The sequence below is a fragment of the Eptesicus fuscus genome, chromosome 19, assembly GCF_027574615.1.
Source record: "Eptesicus fuscus isolate TK198812 chromosome 19, DD_ASM_mEF_20220401, whole genome shotgun sequence".
NCBI lineage: Eukaryota > Metazoa > Chordata > Mammalia > Chiroptera > Vespertilionidae > Eptesicus > Eptesicus fuscus.
The window spans coordinates 30,015,332-30,033,695 of NC_072491.1; the positions used below are offsets into that span (position 1 = coordinate 30,015,332).

At 45.3% G+C, this 18,364-nt stretch overlaps 1 protein-coding gene across 1 annotated transcript; it reads right to left on the bottom strand.

Annotated features, from left to right (window-relative positions):
• Window positions 1-1,403: 1,403 nt before the first annotated feature.
• On the bottom strand, window positions 1,404-18,364 carry SDR16C5 (short chain dehydrogenase/reductase family 16C member 5). Its single transcript, XM_054708486.1, has 8 exons — window positions 18,270-18,364; window positions 14,942-15,067; window positions 13,733-14,079; window positions 9,994-10,125; window positions 7,744-7,843; window positions 4,957-5,101; window positions 4,014-4,139; window positions 1,404-2,047 (listed from the first exon to the last, which is right to left on the bottom strand). Exons 3-8 carry the CDS (start codon window positions 14,063-14,065, stop codon window positions 1,957-1,959), a joined length of 927 nt encoding a protein of 308 aa, XP_054564461.1. The 5' UTR covers window positions 14,066-14,079; window positions 14,942-15,067; window positions 18,270-18,364; the 3' UTR covers window positions 1,404-1,956.

An 18,364-nucleotide genomic window follows, 5' to 3' on the forward strand; every position in this document is an offset into this window, starting at 1 on the left:
ATATTCCTGTTTAATGAAATCATGTGTATAAAGTGCTGAGATTCGTGCCAGGCACAAGAAATATTAGCTATCATTTTTATGATCATAAAACAAGTTTTTTTTTTTTAAAAAAAAAGACTTTCTGAATGGAAAGGAAATACAGGAGCAGTGCTGTCAGAATCCTACAGACAGCTCAAGATAAACCAGTCCACAGCTCAAGATAAACCAGTCCACCAGTCCACATCCTTATCGCTCTAAGAGCAACTTACCCCTAAGATACTTAAACTCTTTTCTTTGGACTCTCACAGGGTGTTCCAAGGTTCCTCTCACCCCTTCCTGTTCCCCACACAAAAGAAAGTAAGAGACAAAAGCTGCTGTTTCTCTTGCAAGGCAGGTGCCCCGACCAGCCTGGGAAGGAGTTCCAGGGTCTGGTAATGACCACATTTTGCTTAATCTTCCTTTTATGGTGAAATCTCCAAAGCATGAATGCAGTTGGCCAGTTGATTAAACTGTAATGAAGGCAGCACTGATGAATGCAAATGCATAAAATTGTCCATCCTATGGAAAAACATCTCAGCATGAATCCCAACTTGAAATACTAAATTAAACTAACCACATGAGTGTGTCTTCTGGGTTAATAGTTAGCAGTTTCTCTAATTCAGTAGAATGTCATTTTCAGAGTGAGAAGCAACCATTCTTTGATCTCTTTTAGGAAGAAAAATGTGGTCCCATTCAGAGTTTGACGTAGGGTCACTGCCTACCAGGGATTTCAGGAACTGGACAGTAAGGCTCCCTCACAGGGGCCCCTGATGTACCTTTAGCAGGATTGGCACTTACTCTGTGAGCATCTGGGGCATGTAGAAGTATTTGTGTGGCTGCTTTGGAAAGTAGGACACGGGAGCCTGGCTTTTTCTACACCAGGGAGCACACAGAGGTTCAAAAAGATTAAGGCGAAGAGCAAGATGACAGGACATCCAGAGTTGTGTGTCCTCTGGAAAGAGGGCACTCCCACTAAACACTCATCATGTGAGAGGGTTTTCTCTCACATCTGTTGCAAGCAGAGATGACAAAAATGAGCTGTTTTTATTAATAACTAGGGGCCCGGTGCATGAAATTTGTGCACTGGGGAGGGGTCCCTCAGCCCAGCCTGCCCCCTCTCACATACTGGGAGCCCTCAGGGGATGTCCTACTGATGGCTTAGGCCTGCTCCCCATTGGGAGTGGACCTAAGCTGCAGTTTGGCCTCCCTTTGCGGGAGGCCACCGGGCTGATCAGGGGAAGGCGCCAGCCCCATCACCTTGCTACTGCAGCCACTGCCAGTCACCGTAGCCACCAAGGTTATTTTCATCAACACGGACTCCAGTCCCTTCACCATGAAAAAATGACAACTTTCTATAGGCATTTTCAAGATGTGTCTTTCATAGGATATGACATTTCTTTCTTTATTTTTATCCTCACCTGAGGATATGTTTCCATTGATTTTTTTTCCCCTTCCCTCTGATCGCAGGCTCGGCCCTTTCCCAAGCATTAAGCCTCCACCCCAGGCTTTAGGCTTGGGAAGGCCCCCCCCCCTCCGGTGGGAGTGACCTGGGTGCCGAAGAGGTCCCCAGGACCCAGGTATGTATGCAAATTAACCACCATCTTTGTTGGGTTAATTTGCATACTCACTCTGATTGGCTGTGGGCATAGTGGAGGTACATGTTTGTCTATTATTAGGTAATATGAAAAAATGGAGGTCAATTTACATGTTTGTCTATTATTAGGTAATATGGAAAAAATGCACTCAACAAACAAGCAGATGGCAACCTTATTTACAAAAGTATTGGCTGAATATTCCAGCCCAGATAGAAGAACAAGAATGGTACTTATCGTCTCCAGATATATTCTATCAGACAAAAATCCTTCTCTTCATTGAAATAAACAGTATGTTGGGTTTTAGATGTTGGGTTTTAGATGACATCAGCCATAGAGTTAGTCATTAGTTCTTTTTCTTTCCAACGAAGCTATCCATAAAATTGAAGGCGCCTATAAATTCAGTTATGAGCAGTCTCAACTTGATGGGCAGGACACTAAAGAGAAAACAAGAGGAAACTTTCTCGGTTATCATTCATAAAAGCATCGTTACAGCACAGCTGAAAAGCAGTGCCACTGACCTGTCGCAGAAGAAGTCACACATGCACACATTGCTGTGCATGCCCCAGTATCACCCTGGGCTTGTATACAACATGGGAGGACACCAGCTCAGGGTTTCTATACCTCTCCTTGCTTTATTTACATTATTCAGCTCCCTTCTCACGTCCATTTCCAAAGCTTCCCTACACGATGTAATGATGGGCTGGAAGCAGGGACGTCTGGTGGAGTCAGATGAGCCTGGCTTGAAACCCAGCTCTATTATGTACAATGTCATCTCAGGCAAGCTACTGAGCTCGGGAGCCTCAGTTTCTTCCAGTGTAAAATGAGGTCATTCATCTTTCTTTCTGGGACTACTGTGAGGATTAGATGCAGTAGCTCCTCAGATGGCTGGCAAGGCCCAACGAAGACTGTTCATCTTCTCCACCCCCACACGCCCCTCCTGACGGAGCTCTCTGACCCTGCTGATTCTGACATTCACATTGCAGAGCAAGGAGAGGGGCAGTAAACAGAGCAGGCGCAGTAAACCTGACACCTGAGCTAAGGGTGGGATAAAGTAAAGGACCTGTGCTCACTGTCCCTCTGGGGGCACCCCACGAAACCCAGGTGGTTCCTGCCCTCCCCAGCTTCAGGTCTCTAGTAAATGTTACCTTTCTCAGGAGACCTCCCCTGAGCGCCATACTGGAAATTAGACCTCAACCTGCACCCCTGATCCTACCACTTTGGAATTTCCTTTTCCTGCTTCATATTTCTTTGTAGCACTTATCACCACCCAGCATACCTTCTTTTTTACTTTATTATTTTTTGTTTGTTCCCTGATCCCTACCCTTTGGGAAGATAATTTCCACAAGGGCAAGGACTCTTGTTTCTCTTATCCTTTGCTGTAACCCCCAAACCTAGGGTCGTCAGCAATGCATGGCACGCACTAGGCACCCTCTAATGCTTGTGGGATGTCTGAAGGAGTGTGTGCTGTGATCCCCTTCACTGAATTTCCTCATGCTTTCAAAGCCTTCTCAGGAATTATGCAGACCCCCCTCAATCCGGGGCTTATCAAAGTCATATCAACTCTATGATTATTTTAAAAATTAGAAAAATTGAATCCCATGTTCTTTACAGTTGGCATTAACCTCTACGAGGCAAGTGGAGGCACTGTACTGTGAACATGCACGCTGCCCAATAAAGGCATTACATTCGCTCATTCACAAGCTGTAACAAGCACTGATTTCTACACTGTAAATGAGGAAATTGGACCTGCAGAATGAAGGTCATGTTCAGAGTCACAGGCTTACTACACAGCAGGATTGTAACTCCAGATTTCCCATCTCCTTGCCAAACACCCTTTTGCCTCATCCCACACCTTCGCAGTCATATCAGCCACCATTCCTGTGCTAGGTGAAGCCTGAGGACGTGAAGGCAGGGAAGGATGATTTTGGGTTAATTGTGTAAAGTAGATACAATTAGCGAAAGAGAAAAGACTTGCTTATGCAGGAAGGGCACCTCTTTTTTTTTTTTTTCCAGGCTCTTCCCTGGAGCTGAACACACACAAGAGTGAGCAGAAACCAACTGGCCTCTGATCTCAAGGAACTCACGGCTCAGTGGGGCAGCAGATGATAATCCAAGGATCTCACAAGTAAGTGTGCCATGAGCAGTCCTAACTCCACGAGCAGTGAGATGTTCTAAGGAAGCCAGGGTCAGGTGCTAGGACAGTGTGCACTGAAGCCATATGAGATATTCTGGAAGGTCAGGGAAGGAATGCTTAAGCGAAGAGGGGGCACAGTATGTGCAAATGCCCTGCACTGTTTCCAGTACCGAGGACTCTGCGAGTGAGGCTTCTCCTGGAAGGATTTGGGAAAAGTTGTCGATTGGTACATTAGAGAAGTCATAGAAGGTGACTGGTATTGTTACCTTTTTAAAAACATCAGGATGTATAAAAATCTTGGTATATACAAGTACACTTTTTCCTTCAGGATAGCATCTACTATCTTTCTGACTACATATTCCGGTTCCAAAATCGGTAACAGAGAAGGACAGCTAGGGAGTAAAAAAAAAAAAAAAACAAAAACAAAAAAAAACAAGCAAAATTAACAAATTAATAAAAACAGCTCTTGCACATTAAGCATAAAAAGACTGTAAGACATTACCATTTATTTGCTTCGTTCCCTCCCAGATTTTATCTACCTCTATATTTACTCCCTGCTTATCAACATAATAATGACTAGAATTTGAAATGGAAAACGATGATTCTAATGAATACACTGATGTATAATATGGATACAAGTAAAACCATATTAAATAAATGATCTATTAGTATAAAGCAAGTCTTTCAAAATGAATTTCCTGTCATCTCCATGAGATGCAGAATGGGGCCTTTGTGTCCCTTCAGTGATTTTCAGTCCTCTGTGGCATCAGGGATGAGGGGAGCAGGGAGCTGGGTGGCAGAGAGGGAATGTGATTGGGTGCTGGGGAGACAGGTGAGCAGACCCGGGCTGCAAGGTGGCTGCCAGTGAGACACAGCTTTGATAAACCATTCACCTTAAACTCAACATCTGAAATATAAGCACATCTGAGTAAAGAATAACTTCTGAGACCATTTATAAATCATGCTGAATCCTAGAGAAATCTATTTTGAAACAACTTTTAAAAACAGAAAAGCCCCACCAGAGTAGCTCAGTTGGTTGAGTGTTGCCCTGTACACCAAAAAGTTGCCAGTTTGATAACTTCTCTATGTCCTCAGGTGAGGATTTAAAAAAGTAAAACAAACAAACAAACAAACAAAAAAAACAGAAAAAATAAAATAGGCGATCATTTTTTAAAATGCAGTTTCTTTGATATTACAGGATATACTTACCCAGTAGTACAACCTTCAAACATTCCAGTTTTAATAAAAAATGGGCACACAATCGTGGTTTTGATCCCCTTTATTTTCTGGGCAAATAGTTCCATGAAAACAGATTCAGCAAATCCAACGGCTGCAAATTTACTTGCACAGTAATCTGAAAAAGACAAATAATGCTGATGTACCTTCTGAAGTTTTAAAAGTGGCATTACATAAAGTCTCCTCAAAATACTAACCGACAGAAACTCAGACAACGATTTCAGAGTTCTTGTTTTGTGTGATCTTGGTCTCCTCCCACTGGAAGAAGTGCCGAATGAGTGGGGAGGTACACGGTCACATAAAGTTGATAAAGACCGAGTGGATGCTGCGAGGAGTCTCCCACAATCACCCTGCTAGCTTTACCTCCACGTTAATGAATGGTCAGACATGTGCTAGCTGTTATATGGGCACATGGTGTGTGTGTCTAGGCCTAAAGAATTCCAACCCAATTGGGGCAGGAAGGCACATAACAGAGGAAATACAGTAAGTGATGTAGTAGGCTAGACAAGAGAGGGCAGTGTGGGTCATGATACTCGGATCAAACTTTATTCCAACTCTAAGTTTTTCTTCCACTTTCAGAAGAAAAACAAAGGACTCAGTAGCTTGTCCATTTTGAACTTGCTGTCTTCAATCACTCTCACTTCAAGTAAACCTGGGTTTTCAATCTGCTGAATGGAAAAGTTTGGAGTAGAAAAGGCGTGTAGCTGAGCTCCTCCTTCCCTTTGCCTCACACAGCCAAACGAGGTATCCGAGGTAGACGTACTTTCTCTGTTCAGAAGCGGCTGCCACAACTGGCAAAAACCAGGAGGTAAATGCCGGGCGTGGGGATGTCAGGTCCACTGCTGCTCAAGAAGGCAGTTAAGACCACAGAAGGAGGGAGGGGAGAGGAGTCCTGACCAGCTTCTAGGATCATCTGAGTCATTTGGTACAAATGCAACTCACTGAGTCCCTCAATCCTGGAGATTAGGGGAGCAGCTCTGGCCCAGGAGGAGGGATTCTGCATCCTATCTAATAAAAGAGTAATATGCAAATTGACCATCACTCCAAGACACAACATGGCTGCCCCATGTGGTCAAAGATGGCTGCCCCCATGTGGACACAACATGGCTGCCAGAAGATGGCTGGCAGGGGAGGGCAGTTGTGGGCAGTTGGGGGAGACCAGGCCAGCAAGGGAGGGCAGTTGGGTGGGGGACCCAGGCCTGCAGGGGAGGGCAGTTGTGGGGGGGCAGGCCTGCAGGGAAGGGAAGTTGGGGAGGGGCCAGGCCTACAGGAGAGAGCAGTTGGGGGGGGGGACCAGGACAGCAGGGGAGGGCAGTTGGGGGGGACCAGGCCAGCAGGGGAGGGCAGTTAGGGGAAATCGGGCCAGCTAGGGAGCAGTTAGGTGTCAATCAGGCTGGCAGGGGAGTGGTTAGGGGGTGATCAGGCTGGCAGGCAGAAGCAGTTAGGGGAAATCAGGCAGAGGCAGGCAAATGGTTGGGAGCCAGCAGTCCTGGATTGTGAGAGGGACTGGGATCGGGCCTAAACAGGCAGTCGGATATCCCTCGAGGGGTCCCAGATTGAAGAGGGTGCAGGCTGGGCTGAGGGACACTCCCCCGTGCATGAATTTCATGCACCGGGCCTCTAGTTACAAATAACACCCATGGTGGTTCGGATGCAGGGGAGACAAGACCCCCCACTGTGGGAATTACAAAAAGCTTACACTTGTTTCTAAGGCCAGCTGGGGATGAAAGAATCCTTCTGAAGATAGAGAGATACAGTGTCAGAAAAAAAAGATGAACAGAAGCTGTAAATATACCTGTATTATTTCAGAGTTTCATCATTTATCAGACATATAAGAGAGAAGTAACACTAATATGTGATGATTTCTGAGAACGACAGAGTACAGGGAGATGTGCACAGACTGGTAATACTTTGGGTGACTGGTGGTTCTGAAAAACCTATTCACATAACTGAGATGAACTGCGCCTAGACTGGTATTGTGAATCTTGGATTATACTGCTCAGCTCAAAAGCATAGGGAAGTGCCCCAGGGGCAGGTTGGCCAAAGTTATCCGAGTATTGCAGCTAGGGCTTCTGATGTCCGAGTCTCGGGGATCTGTGTCAGTACACGGAATGTTGCTCCCGGGGACGCCCTGGTAGGGAAGGACATGATTTCTGCTCCTCCTGGAGCCCCCTCCGGAGCTGGACTACCTTCACTGAGGATCTTGGTATATCTCTTTGCCCCCTCCCCACTGCTAATGTCAAGTCACTTGCAAGGGAGATGGAAATGGCAACCACTTCCTGCAAGTCTTCCAACCAGTGGGAAAGCAAAGAGGTGAAGGGTAAGTTTCTTGGGGTGGAGAAATTATCTCCAAACTGACAGCAGGGGGAGACTTCAGAAGGCAGAGTGGTTGTCCTTACCATGCTGAAGACAGTACCAGATGAAATTTGGGGATGGTGACTATGCTAATCACTTATGTAAAAACAGTCATCAGTAAGATATCTCTCTCTCTCTCTCTCTCCCCGCCCCCCTCTTGTTTTTTAAACCCAGGGGACTACGTAAGACCTACTGATTCCAAAGTGCATACTTCAACTTTCAGTAGGTATATCTGATGGCCAGTTTTGATGCATTATGTACTTCTCAACCACTTCCCTTATTGAATATACTTCTTAATTTTTATCTTTATTATTGGTGCATCAAGCCAATGCTGATTACTCAGAGCTATTGTATAAGTTAGAATTAGGAAAAATGTGCAAACGTGAAATATTACACTTTTCTTACCTGCCAGCCCATTTACTCCAACTAATCCAGCTGAACTTGAAATGCAGACCAAATGTCCATGGGCATTAGCGATCATAGCCGGTAGAAAGGCTTTATGAGTCTAAGATGAGCAAAGTAAAACTTTTAATATTTGATACCACATTTTACTCTTTTTCAGATGTTTATATGATCATTGTGATTAAAAAAATTTTTAAGCTCATAAAAATACCTGAAGGCAATGCAATATAAAAACTTAAGTATCTGGAAAGTAACCATCTTAACTTAACCTATGAAATTAACATTTTCCTCATGGCATACCAATATTATTACAAATAATTTACTCAAACTTATATTTTGCTCGTATTTGATTTTTCAAAACACAATATTAACACAATAATTGAAGGAATACAGGAGAATCTTAGCTGTGGCAGCCACAATCCAGAAAGAAAAAGATATCATTATTTAGGTTATAACCAAGAATAAGATTATTTAGGTTTATATTGCTCTTTTTCCCCTGGAATCATATCTGAATTTCAATTTTTTTTGAACAGTGTTTACAGGAGATGCTGTTGTTGACTTTGGTGTAAAATATCACTTTGTTTTACATTTATCTCTACTTCTTCGAATAATCATTTCTTAATTTTGTTCCATGTCATAAAAGAGAATATCTGTTAGAAAGAGGGGATGGATACTGTGTTTGAGGACCACTGAGCACCTTCACTTTTGATAATGGGATTTGGAGAAAGAAGATAAAGGAAAGAGCAATGAGCTTTGAGAGAAGATGTATTCTGCAACAGAGAAATAATTAACCAATACGAATAACTGCATTTTATTTCATAAATTTATATTTCATATTTGTTTCCTAATATAAATAAATATGAGAAAGAGAATCTCTTGTAAAAGTCAACCAACCTTTGTTTGTCTGCATCATCATGAGTTTCAGAGAGAACCTAACACTTACAGAGAGATGGAAAAATCAAAACAAGCAGCATAATAAGACACCTTGGTGTCTGCTCTGAGTCACTTCTCCTGGGCGACAATCCCCTTGGCAGCCTTGTCACCATGTGCTCTCTAGCAAGTAAGTGCCTACTCTGTGCAGTACTCAAAGAAGGTACCTGGACTTGCTCAGAAAAAGGGTATAGAGTGAGAGGGCGTGAGGGGAAGTCAGGGGCCAGCAGGGAGACATCAGTAGTATTTCAGGAACATCTAAAGAAAGTGTAAGAGAAAGAGGAGACCATGAAAGAGACCAGGAAAGCCGAGAGGTGGGAAAAGAACGTGACAGTCCCGGGAGTGGAGACTTTCAGGGAGACTTTGTCTTCATTCTGACGTTATACTCCAACTTCATGCTAATGAAGCAGAGAGGCATTTGGGACAAGACAACGTAAGTCACTTGCAGTAGTTCCTGAAGGAGCATGGTGGCCACTTAGTTCTGAATCTTTCCATCTTTCTCCTGAAAACTAAAGAGAACCCCAAGAGTACCACCAGCATCATGGCATTTTTGGTGAAACTAGGAGACAGAAGACAAGGAGAGTTGGTTGGAAAGTCCACATGGAGAGGTGTGAGGAGAATGGAGGGGATCTCAGAAATCTCCAGCAAATAATAACACTCAGAAGCAGAGCTGGACAAGGGAAGGATGAGATATGAGTGGGGCAGGAACAAAACGGGCTCACGTTCTGGGAGAGGCAGAACAAGGGACCGTGCCTGGCATGGGGCGGCCTGACATGACTGCTCGCAGCAGCGGCCAGGAAAACACAATGTCTGAAAGTGGGCACACAGATGTGCCCCTTAATGTCCATAGCACGGAGTCACCAGGGTTATTGGTAGGAACCTTTCTTTCCCTGGGTAGGTACTGAGTCAGGAGACCAAATGTTTTGGTTTGCTCAGAACAGACCTGGTTAATGGTGCTTATTAAGAATGCCCCCTTTCGCTTTTTTCAAAAGAGTTGCAGCTTAGGCAAATGATAAGGTCACCCTGGTCAAGTCTAAGAGCTGTCACTTGCTGTGTAGCCTCGAGTTAAGTCTTTGAATTTTTGTGATTCCTTATCTCAAGGAGCTGCTTTAAGGCTCATGCCTGAGGTGTCTAGGACAGTGAATAAATGATAGTAGTACCATGAGGACAGTGTGTCTTTGTAGGATTCCCTGGCGAGTTCTGGGAGGTGTGGGTTGAGTTGGATTGGGAGAAGATGATTGGGTAGACCAGGATAAGCTAAAATTGAGAAGACTGTGCTTGATTTAGAGGCTAATCTTTGCTATGAAAAGAAAAAATTATTACCCACAAATGTGCTTTGAAATTCACATCAAAAGACTTTTCCATAAGCTCATCTGGGCAGTCGAGGAAGCTTTTGCCTGTTACGATGCCAGCATTGTTGATTAGGATGGAAACATCACCAACTTCTTTTTTAACCTGAATTGAGTAACAAGAGCAGCACCATCAATGTAGTAATTTCTTACATGCTCTAGGTTTAATTTCCCCCCAACTTTATACACCTCTTATCCTTGTTAACAGAGACCGAGCTTATGCAGTCTGAAAACAAAGCATGTTTTATTTCCTTTGCTGAGTGTACAGTGCATCAGCAATCCAAGTCTGATGCTTTTTATTTCTTCTCCTTATGATAATTCCAACAATGCAATGCTGCTTTCCTTCTACATTTAGAGCTATTCTTATATTCACTGCATAGTAACTTTATTCTATGCTCTAAGAAGAATATAATTTTAATCAATGTGATGGGACATACGCACTTATAGCCATCCTATATAATAAAAGCCTAATAAGCTAAGTGTCCGGTTGTCATGTCATCCATTCAACCAATCAAAGCATAATATGCTAATGATATGCTAAGGCTGCTCAACCCCTTTCTATGATGTGCATTGACCACCAGGGGGCAGACAGTTGACGGGTGGACCAGTCGCTATGATGTGCCCTGACCACCAGGGGGTAGACGTTCTGACAGGTAGGTTAGCTTGCTGATGGGGTCCGGCTGATCAGGACTGACCTAGACAGGCTGGATACACCCTGAAGCTCTCCCGCTGTCCCTCCCCAACTGGCCAACCTCCCGCGTCCCTCCCTGGCCCCGATCGTGCACTGGTGGGGTCCCTAGACCTGCCCTGCACCCTCTCGCAATCCGGGATCCCTTGAGGGATGTCAGAGAGCCAGTTTCGGCCCGATCCCACAGGCCAGGCCGAGGGACCCCACTGGTGCACGAATTCATGCACCGGACTTCTAGTGTCATATATATGAAAACCTAGCAGACATAGAGATGGGGTGGTGTAGGGAGTGAATGGAGTAAGTATGATATTCATCATATCCATGCTTTCAACACACATCATGATTTAGAACCTGTCTATCCTGTTTTCATCAACTGGCTGGTTTTCTTCTCCCTCCCCCATACTTTTAGGGATAAGATCTGTGAACGGAGGAACAAGTAGGCCACACTTGCTTTGATGACACTGGGCTTACAATAACTTGAGTGGTCATCCTGGGATGAGAGTAAGTTTGTGTTGTTTTATAAGGGGCTCAGGGGTAACAGCTAAAGGAAAACGCAAAAGATCCTAATTTTATACTTAGTTTTCTTCCCTCCCTCCCTTCCTTCCTTCCTTCCTTCCTTCCTTCCTTCCTTCCTTCCTTCCTTCCTTCCTTCCTGGCATTCATTATTCTTCCTTGTTGTAAGAATGTGGCAGCAGTCTATTCAGCCCTGAGTCACAACTCCAGGAAGACTTGCACATAAGCTGTGCCCACCTTTTGAACATCCACGCTATGACAACAAGAACCCACAGGAAGGCTGTGCGTGTTAGTGTCTGACTCCACACTGCCCAGGATGGCTGATTTGACTTTCCCACCACTACAGGTCATAGTGGGCATTAGGTTCAAGTCAACTTCTACCAGTGACCACGTGGTTTAAAAGATGAAGCAATCCTGAAGTTTGACCCTGGACATCTGGAATCAGTAATAAACCTTAAAAAAATTTCACAGATACTACAAATACAAACACACCTCATTTTTACAAATAAGGCAAGATCCTTCACTAGCAAAAAGATTACAATTCACTTTATTGAGTGGTCTGCAACTGAACCCTCAATGTCTCAGCGGTATGCCTGTAATAAGGTGGTTTGTTTTTGTGGTTTTTTTTTTTCTGTTGAACCACTGCAGTCAATTAGAAGTATGCCAAGCAAAATTGATTATGATTTGGCTTGTCTAAGGCATCACAGTCATTAAATATATAGTTAGGACACTTCCACGTGCCACATTAAGGATAAGTGACAACTACACAGCTCCAGTCTGATCTTGTGTTTACTGTTCCAAATGACCTCTCATCCAGGATGCCAGGTATCAAGGCTGGACTTTCAGTGCCAGCTATGCTCTAGGGACACAAGCTTTCAAGGTTATTGGGGTCTCAGAGGAGCTAAAACACTGTCAAACGCTCTGGCAATTTTCACCTGGACCACTCCTCTATGGCATACTTCGTAAAATTTCTCTGGTAGCTTCCCTCTATCCAGAATAAGAAGTAGAAGTGCTTGGTTTATAAGGTGGAAAGCAGTTTGCTACTCCTGAATGCAAAAGAGCATATACTTAATTATCTGCAAGACCCAGAAGTAAGAAAAGTTGAATAATAGGCTAGTAAATGCACCATGTTTGACCATTTCCAAAGCTGAACATTTTGGGCAGAACTAAATTATGGATATGGAGCAGAGGGAACTAATTATTTATGGAGCGCCTCATCTTAGCTTGTTCCACAGGTGAAGGTGCTGTGTTTGAACACAAGCCAGTTATTGCTTAAGACTTGCCAGGGAAGTTATTTGTAATCAGTATACGTCAACCTGCCAGGTGACTGGTGCTTCAAAGACAAAGAGCTGAATTTGTGAGGTCAGCTCTGAAAAAGACACAACTGCTCTTTGCAGAGTGGTTCCAGCATGAGCCCATGCTAGCTTGTTGGGTTTGGGTCTCCAGACTGTTCTGGGAAGCCTGTGATTGGAGATGGTATAACAGATGTGTAAAATGTAAAAGACAAACTCAAATGAAAGTTACAAACTCACTCAATGGCCAGTGACCTGCAAACCTTTCCACTAGTTTTGAGCAGAGAAGCTGTGCAAGAACTTTCCAATGTGGTTGCTTGCTTGTCACAAGCTGGCCTAGTTCCCCGCTTCTCACTAAATGAGGGAACCCTGGGAGTCACAAAAGAAGTGGCCTTGGAGAGTGCTGTGTAGAATACTTGTGTCAACATGAAGACAGATTAATCCTTAATAAGGAAAGAAGACAGCCAGCAAACAAGTGAGTTCCTCTACGAACTAAGAAAACCCTACCATTGGCATATTGGAGCTTTGGTTTCCTGAAAGCGTTCTAAACATGTGCATCTCTGTCACCGCTAAAGGAACAACTGAGGTTAACAGTCTTTAGGATGAATAAAATACTCTGATTTTCTCATGACAACTTAGGAGAAATACACATGCAAATCAAAGGCATTGTGGTGGAGTGGAAATAGCTGGATTTAAAATTAGACTAAATATGGGTTTACATCCTGGCTTAGTCATGCACTAGCTCTGGAACCCTGAGCAGGTTAATGTATCTGTGCCTCAGTTTCTTCATCCTCAAAGACGGTGCTATCACCTATCTTATATTATGATAGGGGCCAGCACAGTCAGTTATAATAGAGTGGTGGTTAGAGTACCTACTCAGGAGTCAACAGGCTCAAGTCCCAGCTGTCGCTTTGCTACGTATTATCTTTTTCTTAGGTAAGCTATTTACCTGTCCTAAGTCTTGATTTTCTCATTTGTGAAATGGAGGTACTAATAGGCCATACTTTATAGGATTATAATCTACAATGCATACAGGGTGCTTAACATGGTGTATTGCAAACATTATAATTCCCACTCCCCCCCAATTTTTAATTGAAGGAATGTTGGAGATAGGCAAATTGGCACTGAGAAAAGTAAACAGATAGAGAAACTGATGTATGTCCACGTATTTACATAGAGTTCTTACTACCCATAGCAAAGAGTAAGCACCCAAAATTTACCTGATCGGCCACTCGATACACATCTTCCTTTCTACTGCAGTCACAGGTATAGGCATAGGCTCTCGTGGCCCCAGCGTCCCGAGCCATCTTGCACGTCTCCTCATTCCCCTCCTTGTTGATATCCCAGAGAACAAGCACAGCTCCAAGGTGGGCAAACTGAAGGGCTAAGAGCCTTCCGAGTCCACTCCCAGCACCTGTTATGAGTACGATTTCACCAGCAACGTTCTTCCGTGGCCTTGGGATTAAGGTAAAAATCACAGTCTCCAGAAGACTAAATACTGATTTTCCTAAGAAAACGAATACTTTCTTGGCTGACTTCACGTTGGGAGCCATATTCTGACTGAAACCTATGAAGACAGACAGACAAACTCATGTAAAGATCTTGGCGTCTACTCCCTCTGAGTGTGCTTGCTACATGGAGCTCATACTTCCTGAAATATTGAAAGAAACTGAGAAGCATGATTTAAACATCTCTCCTGGTAGCAGACTCTGAACTTAGAGAAAGTAGGGGACCCACTGGGACTGGATCTTGGCCAGCACCAAGATCAAGCTCAGCACACATCTGCATGCCCACTTAGCTTTGTTCATGAACAAATGTTCATTAACGAGGAACTGTAACTACACCCAAATTTAACCCAAAGAAGACATTCATTATTTCTCAGAGCAAACCTTTTCTCATAATAATCATGAGTCCTGTTGGCTGATTTATACTGAAATGCTTATGATATAACTGCTACATCTTTGCTTTTATTTCTGTCTTCTTTTAGGTTCGTGTTTTCTCATTTGCATTGTTGTTCTTAAATTATGTGTCACTATTTAAAATGTGAGATTCAAGAGAAAAATGTAAAATCCTATTTGCATAGTGTACTTTAAGAAGACTAATTAGACCTTCTAAACCTTTTCTGACAAATTCACTGTCAGCTCTGGGGCCCCTGCACCCTATCACTTGCCGCTCGGACCTATGGTTGTAGGACATCAGTGAGAGACAGGTCTGGATTCCTGTTCTGTCCTGCCCCTGCCTGGCTGTGAAACCTGGGGCAGACTCCATAGCCTCTCTGGCCGAGGTCTCCTCATCTCTACTTACTGGTCCTGTGGCATAGAGTAGTTTTGCAGATGAAAAAAAAAAATGTATGTCATGTGCTTGACCCATGCTGGCTCACAGTGCTTTACAAACGTTATCATGTTTTTCAGATTCACGCTGCTGCTCACCAACAAGGTGAATGAATTAACAAATCTCCTCCTGACAAGCGCATCCTGGGCTCCACACTTCCATCCTGTTATCTGTTACTCGCACTTCAGTGGAATGAGTTTATAACATGCTTTAATAACAACCCACTGGAAAAAAAAAAGAAAGGTCTGATTTCTCCCAGGATGAGAAGATGTGTTTAGCAGGGGGCATGATGTGGTGGGGTGGGAGGTTGCCCTGAGTGGGGAGCTATAGAGAATAGACAGAGGAGGGCAGACAGTGTCCATTAAAGAACAGCAGGTCCTCACTTTGCAGTTTGGTTGAGGATAAACTAGTTACTATGAGTGGATAGAGTCATTTATAGGAGGGCTTGGAGTGTGGTTGCACCCTTCAGAAATTATTGTGACCAAAACTGTTGTTTCTTGGCTCATTCTACAGATGAGACTGAGGATCGGAAAGAATGTGTATGCGGTTTATCCAAGGTCCCTGTGCTAGCAAGTGCAGGGCTGGGTGTTCATTTTTCATGTTTGTTGAACATTGATGCTGGGCACCGGGGCTTAGGAGATGGGCATCCTCCTGTATTCTCTGGCCTGGTGAGCTAAGGATCTAGTTGAAGAGATAGACATTAAATGAATAAATACATCACAATCCATCTATCTCTCTATATAAAAGCCTAAGTGACCAAACAACCGTTTGACCGGTCACTATAATGCACACTGATTACCAGGGGGCAGAAGCTCAATGCAGGAGCTGCCCCCTGGTGGCCAGTGCACTCCCACAGTGAGAGCACCGCTCAGCTGACTGACAGGCACCAGATGCTGGGCTCACGGCTGGCAAGCGCAGCTACAGTGGGGTGAACCTCTCCCTCTCCTGCCTCTGCAGTAGTGCACTAGGCAGCGGCAGGCTCAGCAGCGCTGGGATGAGTGGGAGTGGCCCAGGCTCGGGCTCCTCCCCAGCCACCTGCTGCTTGGTGCACTCCTACATCCCTCGGGGGATGTTGGACTGCCAGTTTTGGCCCGATCCCCAGGGATTGGGGGAAACCAGCAGTCCAAATCAGCAGTCCGACATCCCCCGAGGGGTCTTGATTGCTAGAGGGTGCAGGCCAGGCTGAGGGACCCCAAATTCGTGCACCGGGCCTCTAGTAGATTTAGAAATAAAAGTGCAGGGAGCTATACAGAATAGAAAGGAAATCTAATTTAAATTGTGGTCAAGGTCGGAAGCAACAGGAGAGATTTGCCGGGAATGGACATTTGAGTGGATATCCATATGATGAATGGTGAGAGGCAGACAGATCTGGGAGTAGCTCACCCAGTAGAGGGACAGAAGAGTTTAAGCCTTAAGGTAGGTTTTACCTGTGTGACCAGGGAATAAGAATGCTGGCAGTGGGGGGCATGGATATTCTGGTTAAACAAAGAGTGTTTTCTGCTGTGGCACACAGGGTTTCATCATCCTTGGAATGAAATGGCCTTCACACTCTCTGGCATCTTTGTTCAAATTTATTTTCACAGAGTAGCTTGGATAATTGCTTGGGCATCCCAGGCCCTGCAGGACTTGGAAAGAAGGTTCCCTGACGGGGGAACAGTGGTATCCAGACTCTTCTTATATTAAACTAGAGGCCTGGTGCACGAAATTCGTGCATGGGGGTGGGGTGGGGGTAGTCTCTCGGCCCAGCCTGCACCCTCTCCAATCTGGGACCCCTCAAGGGATGTTCAACTGCCTATTTAGGCCCGATCCTACCAGGATCGGGCCTAAATGGGCAGTCAGACATTCCTCTCACAATCCAGGACTTCTGGCTCCCAGCCACTCACCTGCCTGTCTGCCTGATTGCCCCTAACCACTTCTGCTTGCAAGCCTGATCACCCCCTAACCACTCCCCTGCCAGCCTGATCTATGCCTAACTGCTCCCCTGCTGGCCGGGTCACCCCTAACTGCCCTTCCTTGCCAGTCTGGTCATCACCAACTGCCCTCCCCTGCAGGCCTGGTTACTCCCAACTGCCCTCCCCTGCCGGCCATCTTGTGGCAGCCATCTTTGGCCACATGGGGGTGGCCATCTTGTTTGTTGGAGTGACGATCAATTTGCATATTACTCTTTTATTAGATAGGATAGTCATGGGGTGTGTACCTGCAGACCTGCAAGGATGAGGATCAGACTTTCTACAGTAATGTGACACCCCAGGCACCCTCCCTAGGCAGCAGCCTAGGCACTGCCAACACTCCTTCCACAAGAAAGCCAATACCAGGCCATCCATGCCCCTTTTAGGCACACCACTATGTAATTCCTAAGGGAAGCTGTGAGAATTAAATGAGTTAATGCAGGTAAACTATTAAGGAGCATTATATGGTTATATGGTCAATACTACCACATATGAAACTTTCTGGGGGGAAAAAGAAGGTCCTCATTGTCCTCTCCAGGATGCATAGGTTGGGGGTGGGATGGGACAAGAGGAGTTGGTCTAAATTTCAGGGCCTGCCAGGTTACAGCCTTGGTAGAACAGGGCTAGGCACATAATGACAGCAAAATAAATATCAGCTAGAGCTATGACTGGTGTTACTTCCAGCATGTGAATTAATGATCCCTGGCTATACCAGTTAAAGATGGTTATAGTAAGTATGCTTACAAACAAAAGTAAAACACTAAAACATAAAGTTCCATTTTAGTGTAAAGACTCTTCCTTACTTAGGAAATGACAGCATATTAAATTTAATCAGGCTGGCCCTGGCCGGTGTGGCTCAGTTGGTTGGGCATCGTCCTGTGCACTGAAAGGTTGCCAGTTAGTTCCATTTGGGTTGAGGCACATCCCGGGTAGGGGGCGAGCAGAAGGCGGCGTATGGTTTTCTCTCTCTCTCAAAACTGACAAAAACATTTAAAAAGAAAATTTAAATAATTTCATCAGGCTGAAGACTTCTTTGGTGTCTCCATCCCATGTCCTAGCCTCCTAGTCCAAAAGCTGAACTAAGCTGGTGCAATGGAAACAGGTGATTTTTACTTCACAGGCTAGGGGGCAGCAGCAAGTAGGTCCTGGGAAGGGGCCGGGTGAGGGGCCAGGGGGGGATTGGGGCGTTGGGGAGGGAGAGGAAGATGCATCCAGCAGCAGAGAGCAGGGCACCTAGGCTGAATGGCCCGAAGAGGGGACCAGGGCGTCACCCTGCCCTCTGCTCCGGGTTGGGGCAGGAGGCAAGCGGCTCACCCACGAGGGGCCGGATGCGGGGCGCTCTTTCAGACTCGCCTCGAGCTCCTCCCGCACCCCCTCCCCAGCGCTGACGCCCCGGGCGCTGCGGGCTGGCGAGCCTCGGGCTCCACTCCTCCTGGAGGTCGTGCCAGGTCCCTGGACCCGGACTTCGCCAACTCACCCGGGACACGCTGCCCTCGCTGCGCGCGGAGAAGCCACCAGGTCCTCCTCGGGCACCGCAGCTCTGGCTGGCAGCCCCGAGGCTCCGGGATTTAT